Consider the following 17986-nt stretch of genomic DNA (forward strand, 5'->3'; position numbering starts at 1 on the left):
TCCATACTGGAACGTGGGAAGACTCTATGGCACAGGTTTTGTGCAACTAAATTTTACTTTGAGTTTACAAATGCAATGGTGATGTCATATCCAGAAGACAGCACTCCTTCCCATCTTTCAGCTCTTATATTTTCTTCTGCCCTCTTTTTTTTTTTTTTTTCTTCCCTGTTTTCTGAGTTTCTCGGGGAAATCCATGATGTTATAGAAATCCTCTTTAGGGTGTTGAGTGATGTATTCTTAGTACTTTTTTTATTGTTTAAACTCAGGTTTATCCAGCATCCAAAAAATTTCGGACTAATTGCATCCTACTTGGAAAGGAAGGTAAGAAAAAACTTAGACTGAGATGTTTTTAGGCTTGTGATAGTGTGTGTGTGTGTGTGTGTGTGTCTATTCTAACAAGCAGGAGTAGTTAATTAGAATTGATTTCACAAAGGATTATGATAGGTAAAAAGATTCTGGTGATTTATTATAATACCATAAAATATGTATAAAATGATAATTATAATTGCATTATAACCTCAAGCACAGGGGCTAGAGATGGTTCAGTGGCTAAGAGTGCTTACTGCACTTGCAGAGAACCTGAATTTGGTTCCTAGCACCCACATAAGATAGCTTACAACCAATTGTAGCTCCAGTTCAAGGTGATCTAACACCTCTGGCTTACACATACCTACACATGTGCACATACACATAATTAGAAATAAATATTGCTGGGTGTAGTAGTACCTGTGTTTAATCCCAGCATTGAAGAAACAGAAGGCCAGCCTGGTATACATGATGTGTCCTAGGCTCTCCAGAGCTGCATACAAGTCTTAAAAAATTGAGCCAAGTGGTGGTGGCACAAGCCTTTAATCCCAGCACTAGGGAGACAGAGGCAGGAAAATTTTTGTGAGTTCAGCTTGGTTTACAAAAGCTAGTTCCAAGACAGACACCAAAGCTACACAGAGAAATCCTGTCTTGAAGAACCACAAAAAAAGAAAAAGTCTTAAAAAATTATGTAAGTAAATGGAATCCTTAGCATAAAACCAAAAACAGTTTTCATCATTCATCAAAACTGATCTGATCTTCTGTTCCCCAAATAATTATTAATTTTGGTAATTTTTAAAAGTTATTAGCTCTCTGGTTTAAATATCAGGCCTGATTTCCTTTTGTTTTTTTTTTTTAATTTTTTATTTTTGTAGTCATTATGTTGAATGTGTCTGATAGAGCTTTGTGTCTTTAGCATAGTTTGGATCAAGGCAACTGTAGATGTCTTGTATGATAGTTTACTTGTTGTTTGTCTAGCATACTTAAGGCCATATGTTTTTGTCTTTAATTCATGATCTTGTTACACTAGAAAATTTTCTTGAAAATATTTTATTTACATTTCAACATGAAATAAAATATATAAAAATTAAGTAAAATATTTTTCATTATAGAAATAAAAGAACACATTAAATAAAATGTTTTTTTTTTCATTACAGAGTGTGCCTGATTGTGTTTTATATTACTATTTAACCAAGAAAAATGAGAATTATAAAGCCCTAGTGAGAAGGAATTATGGAAAACGGAGAGGCAGAAATCAGGTGTGTTAATTTTACTAAATAAATGTTTCAAAATTGATAAAATATGAAGACAAAAGAATATTCAGACAGGTATTATTTGCAATTCACAATTTAAAATATGCTTGGGCTGGAGAGATATCTTGGAAGCTCAGAATGCAAACTGTTCTTGTAGAGTTTTATTTCTAGCCACCTACATGTGGCCTCTCACAAGCACCTCTAATCCTACTCAAGGAGATCAGATGTCCTCTCGTTGCCTCCATGGGCACATGGACTTTAATGCGTATGTCCATACACAGACACAAACAAGTATATATGCGCGCGCGCGCACACACACACACACACACACACACACACACACACACGAGAGAGAGTGTCTGTGTATGTGAAAAGTAGGAGTTTTATTTTATGTAAAAGAACTGATTGTTCTTGCAGAGGACCCAGTTTGGCTTTAAGCACCCCATAATAGGTGTCTCACTATTGCCTGTAAGTCCAGCTTCAGAATATCTGATGTCTAGGTATCCTTTGGTGTAAGTGCATGCACGCACACATATGCACGCACGTTAATCTTTCAAAAACAAGCAAACAAACAAAACCAAGCAGTGATGGCACTTGCCTTTAATCCCAGCACCCTAGAAGCAGGTGAATCTCTATGAGTTGGCGGCCTACCTAGAGAGAGTTCCAGGCCAGCCAGGGCTAAAGAGAAAAACCTTGTCTCAATAATAAACAAACAAACAAAAAAAATTGGAAGAATTTGTTTCATTAAGACATGATATGTATTCCTCATTCACACCTGTTAAATGTGTCACCATGAAGGTACATGCAGATAGAATTTTTATGTTTCCTATGTGTGAGCAATGATCAGTGCTGCCAGACAAGTCATTGTTAAAGAATACATTCTATTTTCAAATACTTGGGTTCTTTTCTCAGAAATTTGTGCTTTTCCTCTGTGTTGACACCATTTCTGTTCCAATCTTTACATTTCATATTTTTGGTTTTCTAAGTATTCAGAAGCATATATCATTTAGCAATTTTGAATTTGGAAGGGTTTCTGTCTAAACTGTTAGGTTGTCAGTAGTTAGGAAGAATGTTTTAGAGAGGCTAAAATTTGAGTATAATACCAAGAGATTTATACCTAATCCTGTTCTGATAATTTTTATTTACAACCTTGGTTTTTGCATTTGTGTGCAATAACAGTGATACCTACCTGTTACTGTCAAAACTGTGCATGTTGGCAAAATCCTGAGAGTACAATGTAAAGTACGTAGGGAACACTCAATAAATAAATAGTAGGTGTCCTTGTCTTTATTGCCATCACCATTGCCTATTTTTCTTGGTTGACAGCTTTCATTCTCTGGAAATTTCAAAATTTAGTTATTTTGAAGGCATTAATTATTAATATATTTTGATAATGTTGGCATAAGAAATTTTATTGCTTGAGTATATTTAAAAGAAAACACGGGGGGCTAGAGAGATGGCTCTGTGGTTAAGAACACTGACTGCTCTTCCAGAAGACCCGGGTTCAATTCCCAGTACCCACATGGCAGCTCACAACTGTCTGAAGATCTAGTTCCAGGGGGTGACACCTTCACACCAATGCACATAAAATAAAGTTAAATAAACCATAAAAATATTTTCAAAAAAAAAAAAAGAAAAAGAAAACACGCCTAGTAATAAAATAATTGCATTCTCTCTGCCCCTTTACACTGTCAGATAACTCAGTCATTTTGTTTCTAGTCAACTTAAAGAATCTCCTAAGTGGGGATTCACCAATTTTTCTGTTTTATTAACTTGAGAGTTTTGTTCTAATTTTCTAGATGGATTTTCTGTGTACCCCTGGCTGTCTTGGAACTCATTCTATAGACCATGCTGGCCTCAAACTCAAGAGATCAATCTGCCTTTGCCTTCAGTTCTAGGATTCAAGGTGTGTGCCACTACCTGAGAATTTTTCTTCCTTCCTTCCTTCCGTTTTTTTTTTTTTTTTGTGGCTTTTTTGGGACAGGGTTTCCCTGTGTAACAGCCCTAGTTGTCCTGGAATTAGCTCTTGTAGATCAGACTGGCCTCAAACTCACAGAGATTTGCCTGCCTCTACCTCCTGAGTGCTGGGATTAAAGGCATGCGCCACCACCGCTCAGCGAGAATTTTTCATGACTACAAGGTGAATGTATATATAGGTGTTAGAAATATAGTCAGATATATCAGTGAGGAGTCTCTGCATCGGCTGTTGCTGCTCTAAGGTTCCCCAGGCAGTGATCACATTGAGTACAGATGCCTTTCACTTTTTTAAAAAGTATTTAGCCGGGCGGTGGTGGCGCACGCCTTTAATCCCAGCACTCGTGAGGCAGAGGCAGGCAGATCTCCTTGAGTTCGAGACCAGCCTGGTCTACAAGAGCTAGTTCCAGGACAGGCTCCAAAACCACAGAGAAACCCTGTCTCGAAAAACAAAAAACAACAACAACAAAAAACTAAAAAATATTTATTTATTTATTATGTATACAATATTCTGTCTGTGTGTCTGCCTGCAGGCTAGAAGAGGGAGGGCACCAGACCCCGTTACAGATGGTTGTGAGCCACCGTGTGGTTGCTGGGAATTGAACTCAGGACCTTTGGAAGAGCAGGCAATGCTCTTAACCTCTGAGCCATCTCTCCAGTTCTGCCTTTCACTTTTTCAGTTTGAATTTTCATTTGCTTTTATATTGTGCTCTTTCATTTGTAGTAAATATCTTATTTTATGCTAGGAGGAACCTGCCTAGCTGTTGACTCTTAAGGTCAGTTTTAAAGGAAAGAGAAACTCAGACAAGAACTGCTTGCATCTGTTGAAGGTACTTTTAGGAAAGTTTCCTTTTGAATGGGCCTTTTCTGCTGCAGCCAGCCTGCCTGGACTATTGAGGTTAGAACTTATCACTTACATCTTGGACCACATATACTGGTGGTTCTCTACATATTTGTCTAAACCAAAAGTAACTCCACCTAGCTCATTTTTAAACAAGAGGTATTTCCTTCTTCTCTTTAAAGTCAGTGATGTGATTGGTCTTTATCAAATTGCTCAGAAGTAAGACTTAGATTTCTGGTGGCAATGTCACCTTGTCTTACTGCTACCTTATCAGCATGCAGAATGCTGAGGTAACCTCTAGAAAAGTGTCCTGTACTTGAGTAGATTTTAATGCAACAAAACTGCCATTTCCACATTTTCTGCAGGGCTGGGAAGTGCTGCCTTCTTCCCACTGGCTGATTTAATGCAGTGCTCTAATTGCTCATCACTCCTTTATACCAGGGAACTGAAGTCAAATCTTGCATAAATTTCAGGCAGCAGGGAATGTGTGGGATTTTAAAACACTGAAGTATATGGGAAATAAGATTATTTGTATTATTGAATTCTAGGGAAATTTTAATTTTTCCTTTTTTTCCTCCTTCTTCTTTTTCTATTTTTCTTTTTGGGTTTTCAAAGCAGGGTTTCTCTGTAGCTATGGAGCCTGTCCTGGAACTAGCTCTTGTAGACCTGGCTGGCCTCGAACTCACAGAGATCCACCTGCCTCTGCCTCCTAAGTGTCTTCCTTATCTTCTATTTAATTGGTATGGATAAGCCATTTTATTGATTACAGAGCTAACATTGGGGCGAGTGTCATAGCTCAGTGGTAGAGCATATAGAAAGCTCCAGGTTCAATTCTTAGTATTGTAAAAGTAGCAGACAACCCAAAGAAGCTACAGCAAAAGAAAAGTAAAACATTACTTTGGGCTGGAGAGATAGCCCAGCTGTTAAGAGCATTTCCTGCCCTTCCAAAGGTCTGAGTTCAATTCCCAGCAACCACGTGGTGGCTTACAACCATCTGTAATGAGGTCTGGTGCCCTCTTTTGGCCTGCAAGCATACATGCAGACAGAATATTGTATACATAATAAATAAAAAATACTTTAAAAAATCTTTAAAAAACACTCTAAAAAAGCTAACATACTAAACTAAAGGAGACTTTGTTAGTAGCATGCCATATTGCTGCTTCAGAGCAACAGTTGATTGTGTAGGAGGTTGTGCCTACCTCCTGCTAGCAATGGGAAACCTGAGCTGAGTAAATCATTCCTATTTGTAAAATATATCATCTTATAGTTGTAAAATACACATTTGGACGAGGCTGTGGTGGCACGCACGTTTAATCCCAGCACTTCAGAGGCAGAGACAGGCAGATCTCTTGAGTGTTCAAGGCCAGTCTGGTTTACAGAGTGAGTTCCAGGGTAGCCAGGGCTACACAGAGAAACCCTGTCTACAAACAAACAAACAAACAAAAAAACAAATCCAACAATAACAAAACCAAAACCACACATATGGAAATCCCCCTGATATCTCGGATTTTTTTTTTAAAGTAAATATCAAGAAGCAAGTGAAACTGGGAAACTTAACTAGGTTGAGAAATTTGGAAGATGATATACAAGTGAGAGAATCACTAGGAAGTAGTAGATGCTATTCTTGATAGACTTTGAAAACTTGATGGAATAACGGATCCTAGACCTTGATGCAGACCAGGAGATGAGCTGCAGTGACTGTGTGGGATTGGAGCGGCAGGAGCTGCAGGTGAAGAGAGGCCTCCTCATTTTCCTGTCTGCAGGTTTGGACAACCAATGCAGATAATGGGACCCTTTGTGCTTTTTGCCTCTGGGAAGTTTAATGGGTATGGCTTGCTTTAGACTAGACTGACCTAGGGGACTCTTAGAAAAAGATAAGTGTCTACATCAGAACAGAAGTAATACTAAAACACTAAGAAATGAGTCACAAAACCATCTATACCCTTCAGGGAATTTTCAGAAATTTTATCTGTAGTTTCAGAAGTGAGAGAAAGTCATCATAGGCTGATTTTGTAACAATGAAAGGAAATTCATTTTGTTTATCTGTCCTCTATACAGTCTACATAATAATGGATATCACCATTGAATTTTCCTTCACACTTTGTTCTTCTTCCACCTTCACTGCTCTTCTGCCCCCTCTCTTCTTGATGTCCTGTCTTTCCTCATTCCCGTTGTCCCCTTAGGCTTTCAGGGCCCGAACTCTAGTGCTCTTTTACCCTTGTCCTGATGATCTTCTCTTTCCCTCTCATGGTCCTGGTTTTATGGCATGCTGGCACACATTGACGTTTAAATCTATGTTTTACATGAGAGAAAACATTTTTTATGTTGTCTTTCTGAGTCTGCTTTATTTTGCTTAACAGTGATTTTCTCTTCTATTTTTTGTAAATACCATAATTTCAGCTTGTTTAGTACATGAATAAAATGTAAATATGATAAAATGAAGTAGTGTATCACATTTTATTTACCCATTTATTTGTTGATGGGCATTTAGGTTGGTTTTATTTCATAGTAATAGTAACCAGTATAGTATGAACCTAGGTGTGTAAGGATCCCTCTGACTATCCTTAAGAGTCTTTTGTGTCTTTGTACTTTTCTTATAAGGTTTCTTCTGATGGAATCTTTAGAGTCTTTTGATGGTTCGATTTTTTGTTCTCTATATTGATGGAGGAAACTGTAGTAATTTCCAGAGGGGCTGCATCAGTTACATCCCTTGTCTATTCCTGTGTCTTAAAGTTTTTTTTTTTCTCTAGCAATTTCAAAGTTTCAGGTCTCATTAAGATCCTTTGTTTTTTGAAATTAATTATTTTGGTATATGAGAGAGAGATGGACATTATTTTATTCTTGTACATTTGGATATTCGGTTTCCAAGTACCATTTACTAAAATGCCTGTCTTTTTCCAATATATGCTTGGTTTGTTTTTTTTATTTTATTGTTTGTTTGTTTTTTTTTTTTGTGACAGGGTATCTCTGTAGCTTTGGAGCCTGTCCTGGAACTAGCTCTTGTAGACCAGGCTGGCCTCGAATTCACAGAGATCCGCCTGCCTCTGCCTCCCAAGTGCTGGGATTAAAGGCGTGTGCCACCACTGCCTGGTCCAATATGTGCTGTTGACAAATTTGTTAAAAACTAAGTGGTTGTAATTGTATGAGTTTATGGTCTCTATTTTATTGGCCCACATATAAGCTTTTGTTACTATGACTCTGTAGTATTATTTGAGATCAGATTTTGATACTTCCGGCATTTCCTTTTCTGTTTAGGATTGGTTTGGTCATTCGTGTCTTTTTGGGTTTCCATATGATCTCTAAGTGGTTTGTTATTATGTTATAATGCCATTGGAATCAGGGCAGTGGTGTCAGACATCATTAATCCCAGCACTCAAAATCTCTGTGATTTTGAGGACAGTCTGACCTAGATCTACCCAGCTAGTTCCAGGACAGCCAGGGCTACACAAAGAAATCCTGTCTCACCATAAACAAACAAACAAATAAATAAATAAATAACAAAACGTAACAAAGAATGTCATTAAACTTTTGATGGAATTCTTTCAGCAATATTGCCATTTTAATGATTAATTTGTTCAATCTATGAACAGAGGTCTTTCCTTTAATGTTTTCTTTAATTTTGTTCTTCAGCATGTTAACATTTTCATTGTAGAATTTTCTTCATTTTATTGGTTACATTTATTCTTAGTACCTCTTCCTCCCAGTAATATTGTTCCAATTGAATGTTGTAATTTTCATACAGTTTGCAAAATGATTTTTTTTTTTTTTTTGCAAAATGATTTCTTTTACTTTCGTATCTCACAAGTGATGGTTCGTTCTAGCAGCAGATTGCCCGTCCCTCACAAGAAGAAAAAGTAGAAGAAAAAGAAGAGGATAAAGCAGAAAAAACAGAGAAAAAGGAAGAAGAAAAGAAGGATGATGAAGAAAAAGAAGAGAAGGAAGACTCAAAGTGAGTTGAGCAGGAAGATGTGTGTTATAGTTATTTTCAGAGCTGAACTTCATGTTACAGGTGTAAAATATGTGGTAACAGCTCAGAGAAACATGTGCTTTGATTAACAATTTCTTGGCATAATTAAGGAATGGAATATTTTAGTAAATAAAATGCTTGACCTAATGGCCTTATTGCCAGGCATGTTATTTTATGCCTGCATACCCATGTGTACACCTAGATTACTTTTTTTGTTTTTGTTTTTTGGATGTTGTTAATATTTTTAGAGACAGGGCTTTTCTATGTATCTGTGACCTTCCTGGAACTATGAATCTGTGTCGACCAGGCTGGCCTCAAACCTAGAGATTCACCTGCCTTAGCCTCTGGGAATAAAAGCATGCACCACCAATTGGTCTTTTTATTTTTATTTTTTTGTAAAGACAGGGTCTTGATGTGTAGCCCTGATTACTCTGGAACTTACTGTATTAGATCAGGCTGTCCTCCTACTTGTGGCAGTTCTCCTGCCTTTGTTTTGTAAGTGCCAGAATTACAAGATTACAATCATGATTCGGATACTGCTATTCTAAGCTATAGGCTACAATATTTTGTAGTTATCACTAAGGTATGTTGAATATAATTTAGTGTTTGCTTTAGAAGATCTTTTCCAGCCTTTAGACAGTGTTAAAATGCCAAGAAAGTAATAGTCTGTGTGTTTTTGTTTTTTTTGTTTTTGTTTTTTGAGACTTGGTGTTTTTCTGTGTAGCCCTGACTGTCCTTGAACTGCCACACAGACCATGTGGTCCTTGAACTCACAGAGATCCACCTTCTCTGCCTCCCAAGTGCTAGCACCACCACTGCCTGGCTGAAAGTAGTAGTTTTAATATATGTATATATTCTTGCTGACTTTATTCAACATATAAAATGTAGTTCTGTGTTACCAGCTTTTCTGTTTTCTTTTTTTTAAAGACCTTTTTATTTATTTATTTATTTTTAATATTTTATTATTTATTATGTATACAATATTCTCTTTGTGTGTATGCCTGCAAGCCAGAAGACTCCATTACAGATGGTTGTGAGCCACCATGTGGTTGCCGGGAATTCAACTCAGGACCTTCGGAAGAGCAGGCAACGCTCTTAACCTCTGAGCCATCTCTCCAGCCCTTCTGTTTTCTTAATATGTGATAAAAGTCTTTTGAAGTGTCTTGAGTCAGTAAGAGCTATTGAAAATCTCATAAGTGTTTTAGGTAAAAATTGAAAGAGGTTACATAAATTTATGCAATTTCTATTTAAACAATCTTCTTTGCTGTATCTATACTTTTAAATCACAAAAACTTTCATTTGCTTTTGTTTCTAGAGAAACTACCAAGGAAAAGGACAGAACGGAAGGCACAACAGAAGAAACGGAGGAAAGAGAGCAGGCCACGCCCAGGGGACGAAAGACTGCTAACAGCCAGGGGCGCCGGAAGGGCCGCATCACTAGGTCTATGACAAGTGAAGCTGCAGCTGCCAGTGCTGCTGCCTCAGCCACTGAGGAGCCCCCTCCATCCTTACCACCGCCACCAGAGCCCAGTTAGTAGAAGAGATTGCTTTGTGCAGGGGTGTAATCATGAGTGATAAAGTACGGCAGGGCCTGCCAATATTGATAACCCAGAAGTTGACTTTTAAGGGTGTTCTTTAATTTATTAAATTTATTTAATTTTATTAAAGTAAAATTATTTTGGTTAAAAAGAACATTAGCTACAATGTAGTTTTTCTCTTACTATTTGGCATGCAATTTACTTGGCATATCACATAAATATTCTTTCTTTTTTCACATTAAAATACTTATTTATTCATTTATGGATATGTCTTAGCATATGTGAGTGTTGGTGTACACGGGTCTACAACTTGTGATTGAACTCAAAGTGACAGGCTTACAACATGAGTACCTTTACGTGCTAGGCTGTCTTGCTGGCCCAACTTTATAGTTTTTTTTTAAAAATTATTTTAAGAGTTATCTCTCTTTATTAATTACTTTAAGTTATCTCTTAAATATACTATACTATAGTATAATGTAAGTATAATATAACATAATTTAAAAAATTATTTTAATTGTCTTTTTTTTTTTTTTTTTTTGAGACAGGATTTATTGGAGCCTGTCCTGGTCTCATACTCACAGAGATCCACTTGCCTCTGCCTCCTGAGTGCTGGGATTAAAGGCGTGTGCCACCACCGCCCCACAAGGGTTATCCCTTTATTAATTATTTTAAGTTATCTCTCTCTAGGGATTTTGTTTTTTGAGATTTAATTACTTTTATTTTATGTGTATGGGTGTTTTGCCTGTATCTGTGTTTGTGCACCATGTGCATATTTGGTATCCTTGGAAGTCAGAAGAGGGTTCCCTGGAACTAGAGTTAAAGACAGTTCTAAGCTGCCATGTGGGTGCTGGGAATTGAACCCAAGATCTCTGTAAGAAGCAGTCAGTGATGTTTCCTTCTGAACCATCTTTTCATGTCCAGTTTTATAATTTTAAAGTATTCATAATTTTTATTTTACTTCTTAAATGCCTTGCTATATAGGCATTTGCTTCTGAATTAAATGTGAAGTTAAGCATTTCCCTACTGTGAGTGGTTAAACTGTCTTGTTGCTCTATTTTAAACCAGTATGGACAGCACTATAATGAAAGATGTCTTCCTGCACTGAACACTTTCTGCTAAATTGAGGAATAAATTTTTAGGCAAGATATACTGGATTTAAGAATAAAATTTTAGGCCGGGCAGTGGTGGCGCACGCCTTTAATCCCAGCACTTGAGAGGCAGAGGCAGGCGGATCTCTGTGAGTTCGAGGCCAGCCTGGTCTACAAGAGCTAGTTCCAGGACAGGAACCAAAAGCTACGGAGAAACCCTGTCTCAAAAAATCAAAAAGAAAAAAAAGATTAAAACTTTATGTTTTGTATAAAGTAGTATCACATTATTCTTTAAAAGGGTTGTAGTGGTTACCAGTTTTACCATAAAATGAGATACAGAAGACAATGCATGTTGTACAAATGGTAGGAATGATGCAGCAGAACCAACCAATGGGAGAATGAAGATGGGCCCTAGCAGGTCATAGTGCTCTTCTTGGCTTTCTCTTGAGCTGTGTCTTCCTTTGCTACAAAGCAGGGAGCGTGCAAAGTATTTTAAATAAGTGATTGATCTGATTGGGTTATATGGAAAGATGATTCTGCTGACACAGGAAGGAAGAGGCGCTGTGTTCTTTTGTTGTTGCAGTAGAGAGGGGACAAAGAGGTTTGTTATGCTGGAGGTAGACTTTCACCAGGAATGTAGCCAAAGGCTAAACTTTGAGAATAGTGAGAACATTCTTGACACTGAGAATTGTGGAACTTTTCCATCTGATTGGCTGTTCAGAAGCTGATGCTATCTAATTTCATTCATGGTAAATAAGTTAGTTATCAGTAAAATGGTCCTTGAATGGATAGGCCAATTTTGATTTCTTTAGCCTGAGTTTTTTTTGTTTGTTTTACTTTCAGTTTCTACTGAGCCTGTAGAGACCTCACGATGGACTGAAGAAGAAATGGAAGTTGCTAAAAAAGGTAATGTATAATAATGTGAAATGTTCAGAGTTGGTTTTTCGTTTATTTATTTTTAAGATTAGTAGTGAGTGGAATCAATTTAAAATTTTTTTTTAATTGAAAAGCGTAGGCCAGCCACTGGAGGGATGGCTAAACAATTAAGAGTACTGACTGCTCTTCTATGAGGACCCAGGTTCAGTTCTCTGAAGTCATATGGTGGCTCACAATCGTATGTAACTTCAATACCAGAGGATTCAGTTCTTTCTTCTGGCTTCTGTGGGCACCAGGAATACAGGTGGTGTATACATATATAAGCAGGCAGAAAACCTAAATGCACATGTGAGTGCACACATGCCTGTGCTACTTAGTAATTCATAGTCAGCCTGGGTTGTGTGACAAAACCCCATCTATACGCCCAACAAGTTTTTTTAGAAAGGTAAATAGAGTTATTTTGAAGCAAATTTAAGAATTCTCTTTGATGGTGTTGTATACAGTAAATAATTGATTCTAATGCACTTCAAGATGCCTTTGTTTAAAAAATTTATGATTCTGCAGTTTTATTTTGATTATCCTTGGAGAGCAGGGAGCTATTTTCACTTTTCTACTGTAGTTGTGATTACATGCATTAGAAATTATTTGGAGGGTAAATTTTGAATGTGAAATCTATGTTTGTATTGAAAGTTGGTTGAGTAGAATAAGAGCTATTTTATTTTGTATTTGGTTAAGTCTTTTGTGTAGCAGTTGGTTAACTTACAGTGTGTACGCATGATATATACAGTGAAGCCCATGTGGAGTTCAGAGGAATCCCATGCTTCCATTCTGCTTTAGAGGCAGAGTCTCTTTGCTATGTTTTTGCTGCCCTGTGCTGCTAAGCTTTCAGCCATTTCTCATTCTGCCTCCATCACTCACACAGGAGGCCTGCTTTATGGGGTATGTGTCACTGCATCTGGCTTTGTGTGTGGGTTCTGAGGTTCAAACTCAGGTCATTAGGCCCCTTCAGAAATACTTTACCAACTGACCCTTCTGCCTAGACCTAGTTAATGCTTTAGATTATATTTCACCATGGAATTGAGTCAGAGGTAATTGTAAAATTTATAAACTTCATTTATAAATTATAAATATTTTATTATTTATGAATTATAAAATGCAAAGATTATAAACGTGCCATTAGAAAGGTCAAGGAGACAATAATTTGAGTGCTGTACCTGCTACTTTAATAGCTGGGTTGTCTTCATTGCTCCACAGAACTTTATATACTTTGTTTCCCATCATTGTTTACTAGTGCAGCAAAATCTGAAAAAATTTCATACAGGATAAACAGTAATTTACAAAAAGATAATCAACACAACTTACCTTGTAATCGTCAAAAGAAATTATTATATGTAGCTTGGCCATTTGTTGACCTGTTTGATATTAATTTACTTACTATTTAGCAAATAGTGAATGTTATCTCCTCACCCCCCAGGTTTTCTCCTGGTTGTTCTGGAGCTGGCTTTGTAGTCCTTGCTGGCCTCAAACTCACAGAGATCTCCCTGTCTCTGCCTCCCAAGTGCTGGAATTAAAGGCATGATCTACCATGCCCAGTTGAATGTTACATCTTAAAAATCATATACAAGCAAAGTTTTAAAGTGCTTGTTTTTAAATATTTTTATCTGAAATTTATTTACCATGAGTGGCAGATGCTAAGTTTATAAAATTATTAGAGAGATTTGCACTTTCCTCTCACCCCATTGTCAGTGTCCCTGTTAAGTATGGGCATAGTAGCTGACTTGTAGAGTGACCTTGTCCAGGCAGATTGTTCTAAGATACTTAGTCACCATCTATCTTCAATGCCTTCTAGGCAAGTCTTCCCAGTGACCCTAATGATCTTTTAATTTTCCTTTTCCTCAGTGTGCGTTTGTGTTTATGTGTGTTTGTGTGTGTGCGTGCATGTGTATGTGTGTGCACTCATGTGAATGTTATTGTACATGAACACTTGTTCATGGATGTGTAGATGCATGTGACCTGTTTGAGTACAGTTGTATATGTACATATGTGCAGGTGCAACTCTTTTGCTTGTGCTGCAAATACTTCTGATGGAGTTATTGTCCCAGCTCCTTGGTTTCTTTTTTATGTGTGTTTGGTTTTTTATTTTTGAAGCAACATATCATATAGTCTGGTCTCAAGCTAGGCCTTGAACTTCTGGTCCTTCTGCATCAGCCTTCCAAATATTGGAATTACAGGTATATGCCACCATACCTGGCAGATCTTCCAATTTTCATTATAAAGGGAGCCTTTTGTTTGTTTGCTTGTTTTTGTTGTTGTTGTTTTTTGAGACAGGGTTTCTCTGTAGGTTTGGAGCCTGTCCTAGAACTAGCTCTTGTAGATCAGGCTGGCCTCGAACTCACAGAGATCCACTTGCCTCTGCCTCCCGAGTGCTGGGATTAAAGGTGTACACCACCACTGCCCGGCTTAAAGGGAACTATTTATATTAATCTTCAAAACCGATGTTTATCTCTGTTCACTATGTGTCTAATTTCATATTGCTCTCTATATAAATTTATTATTTATATATTAAATTACATATGTGTATTCTTTAAGCATATGTATGTGTGCTTGCATATATTTAGTGGGCAGAGAAATACTAAACTGGTGTTTTATTTGTTTTGGAGGTGAACCAGGGCCACATGGTGCTAGGCAAATACTTTACACCTGAACTCTTTGACTAGACCTATTAATGGTAAATCTTTAAAAAAGTGTTTGTGCATTAACTAACAACAAGTTCTGTTTAGAAGTTTTATATACTTCATGGGCTGGAGAGATGGCTTAGTTGTTAAGATCACTTCCAGAGGTCCTGCCGTTAGTTCCCAGCAACCACACGGTGGCTCACAAACATCTGTAATGAGATTTAGCACCCTCTTCTGGCATACAGGCGTACATGCCGACAGATCACTACATATATGTAAAATAAATAAATCTTAAAAAGTTTCATATTCATGAATAACTTATATTTGAGTTTGTAAGTATCTGAGCCATTACTGTAGATCCAGTTTTATCCTTATCCCTATGGGATCCATGTGAGGGACAAGGTTTAGCTTCTCTCTAGCAAGCATGTATTAAATTTGGGGAAATATATAGAAATATAAGTGAGTTTAATGGTAGTAAGTATTTCAGCAAGTATTGAAATATATTTAATAATTGAAAGCATACGTTCAGGGCTGTTGGTTTCACTTTAGTACTTAAGTTGCTTTAATATTTCTTTTTTTTTTACATGCTGGTAATCTCTCTCTTTTTTTTTATATTTATTTATTATGTATACAATATTCTGTCAGTGTGTACATCTGCAGGCCAGAAGAGGGCACCAGATCTCATTACAGATGGTTGTGAGCACCATGTAGTTGCTGGGAATTGAACTCAGGACTTTTGGAAGAGCAGGCAATGCTCTTAACCACTGAGCCATCTCTCCAGCCCCATGCTTTAATATTTCTAATACTTGTTTAAACAGGTGACTGATCACTTAATGTTTGGTATATTTTTTAAATTGCAGGCCTAGTAGAACATGGTCGTAACTGGGCAGCTATTGCCAAAATGGTGGGAACTAAAAGTGAAGCCCAGTGTAAAAACTTCTATTTCAACTATAAAAGGCGGCACAATCTTGACAACCTCTTGCAGCAACATAAACAGAAAGTGAGTAGATTAATAGTGGTAAGTCTTCTGCTTATCAGTTTATGTTTAGAAATGGTTTGATCCCCAGTAGCCTCTTGGTAGAAAGAGAGAACTAACCTTTGGCTTCCATATTTATGATGTGTGTGGACATGCATGTATACACTTTGTCTCTTATAATAAATTTGAATACAAGTTAAAAGAAAAACCTTAAGTCAGGTGGTGATCTCACATGCACTTTAATTCCAGCCCTTAGGAAGCAGAGACTGGCTGATCTCTGAGTTTTAGTTCAGCCTGGTCTACAGAGTGAGTTCCAGGGCAGGCTCCAAAGCTATAGAGAAACACTGTCTCAAAAAACCAAAACAAACAGAACCCCCCCCCCAAAAAAAACCCTCAATTTAATCATTTTAGTCATAAAGACTTCAATTGTTTACCTATTAATCTTTGTCAAAAACTATCTCAAGAATACATTGTGTAATTTTAATATTTTTCACCTCTTTGTATTACATATAATTTGCAAGATAGAACATTCTGCTTTACCAACAAAATAACTTTGCCCTCAGTATCATAAAAGAAATGGGATAGTAATACCAAGAATAATTTGCTGCCTGTACAATTGTATAATGCTTTGATGTTTATTGTACCATCAATAGTATGAAACATTAAAAATTACTTAAGCCTTATGCAATGGCACATGCATTTAATCCTACCACTCAGGCGTCAGAGGCAGAAAGATCTATTAAGTTTGAGGCCAGCCTGTTCTACAGTGCGAGTTCCAGGACAGCCAGAGCTACTCAGGGAAAAACAAAAGAAAAAAAGTTTGCTTTAATTAGCTTAAAGAAGAATTTTAATTGCATATGAATAAAAATATATTTTTATAATCATTAATAGAAATAGTTTTCAATTTATAGCAGGGAATATTCAGTTTATACATTTAGGTTTTCAAAAGTAGAATGTTTTTAACTATGTGAAACTATGCAAAACCTTTAGGTGTACACTTAAAGATTTCAGTCTGTGTCTACTTATCTAAAAGACTAAAATGAAATGTACCAGTTAGTATATTTAGAATGTCTACTTATTTAGGAATTATAAAATTTCAGGTTTTCAAATACAATTTTCTGTCCTTGGTTTTTTTTTTTGTTTGTTTGTTCTTCGAGACAGGTTTTCTCTGTAGCTTTGGTGCCTGTCCTGGAAGTAGCTTTAGTATACCATGCTGACCTTGAACTCACAGAGATCCACCTTCCTCTGCCTCCAGAGTGCTGGGATTAAAGGCGTGCGCCACCACCGCCTGGCTAATTTTCTGTCTTTTACATGTCATGTTTGTGTTGTTTTATTAGAAAGTGAGCATATGTCCTTTTTTTAATGGAAAAAATAAATAGTGTCTCATCTAGGGGTGGTATAAAATTTACAGTTTCCAAAATTTGGTTCAGATCAGTCTTTCTGGAGTATGTAAGGGTTGAAGCAAGGTCTCATGGGATAGGCCAGGTCGGCCTTGAACTTGAACACCCTTCTGCCTCTGCCTCCCAAATGCTGAGATACAGATGTCAGTGTGATTCAGTGCTAACTTTTGATAGGTTTCATGAAAGTCATCTATTGCCCAGAGGCCTTTTTTTTTTTTTTTTTTTTTTGGTTGGCATATATTCCCTTCACCTCCAACACAGGTTTTTTGCCACACCCACAGACTTCCTGACCTTTGTGTGCATCTAATAGAATTCTGTGTTGTTTCGGGAATGAAATGTTTTGGTTTTTTCCCTTTTGCTTATTTAATTCATAATAATTGAATTACTATTTCGTACCTTTAGGCTTCACGAAAACCTCGTGAGGAACGAGATGTGTCTCAATGTGAAAGTGTTGCTTCTACTGTTTCTGCTCAGGAGGATGAAGATGTTGAAGCCTCCAATGAAGAGGAAAATCCAGAAGATAGTGAAGGTATCTCAGAATATTAAATTGTGTTGTGGCTTCTGTTACGAATACAAAACATCAAATACAAAATTCTAGTTTATTCCTTGATTGTGTAGTAATTGCATCACTGAGAAAATAGCGTTTCACTGTTTTCATGGCCTAGGTTTGAAAATAATACATTTATTCATTTGATCAACAAGTATTTATCTCTGTGTACTTAAGACTGTACAGGTGGTACAACCAGAAGGACTTGACAGTGACCCTCCTGCATCAGATGCTAAGTCTTTGCTTGCCTCTGTGTGTATTGTTGCCAAATTTACTTATTCAGTTGTTATTGTAAGTTACTATTTCTTTCATTTTAATGCCTTGAGGTTGATGTGTTTCATATTTTAAGGTTCACATATCATACTTTTCATGTTTCAAGTTTGGATTACATTAGATTTCTGAGCAGAAATAACACCCACCTATGAAACCAAGGGACAGTTTCTTAAGTAGATAAACCCAGCTTCCTGAAATTGGATGTTTGTTAGTTATTAGAAGAACCAAGGCACCAATCATTTATTTTAGTTTTTATTGCCATTCACCATTTT

General features: G+C 36.9%; 1 protein-coding gene across 22 annotated transcripts in view; it reads left to right on the forward strand.

The window, feature by feature from the left end:
- The window catches only part of Ncor1 (nuclear receptor corepressor 1), a 151723-nt gene that overhangs the window by 69220 nt on the left and 64517 nt on the right, over nt 1-17986 (forward strand). For 15 of the 22 annotated variants that reach the window (XM_041663823.1, XM_041663822.1, XM_041663828.1 and 12 more), the window contains 7 exons: nt 267-321; nt 1464-1565; nt 8196-8323; nt 9657-9871; nt 11811-11873; nt 15379-15518; nt 17297-17423. In XM_041663823.1, coding sequence (XP_041519757.1) covers nt 267-321; nt 1464-1565; nt 8196-8323; nt 9657-9871; nt 11811-11873; nt 15379-15518; nt 17297-17423 — 830 coding nt within the window. The remainder of the gene's footprint in view (nt 1-266; nt 322-1463; nt 1566-8195; nt 8324-9656; nt 9872-11810; nt 11874-15378; nt 15519-17296; nt 17424-17986) is intronic. The other 7 variants (XM_041663824.1, XM_041663830.1, XM_041663838.1 and 4 more) reach the window with 1 other exon arrangement.

This window comes from Microtus oregoni, unplaced genomic scaffold (genome assembly GCF_018167655.1).
Source record: "Microtus oregoni isolate MIOR12 unplaced genomic scaffold, Mior012 000015F_ref0000493, whole genome shotgun sequence".
Taxonomy (NCBI): Eukaryota; Metazoa; Chordata; class Mammalia; order Rodentia; family Cricetidae; genus Microtus; species Microtus oregoni.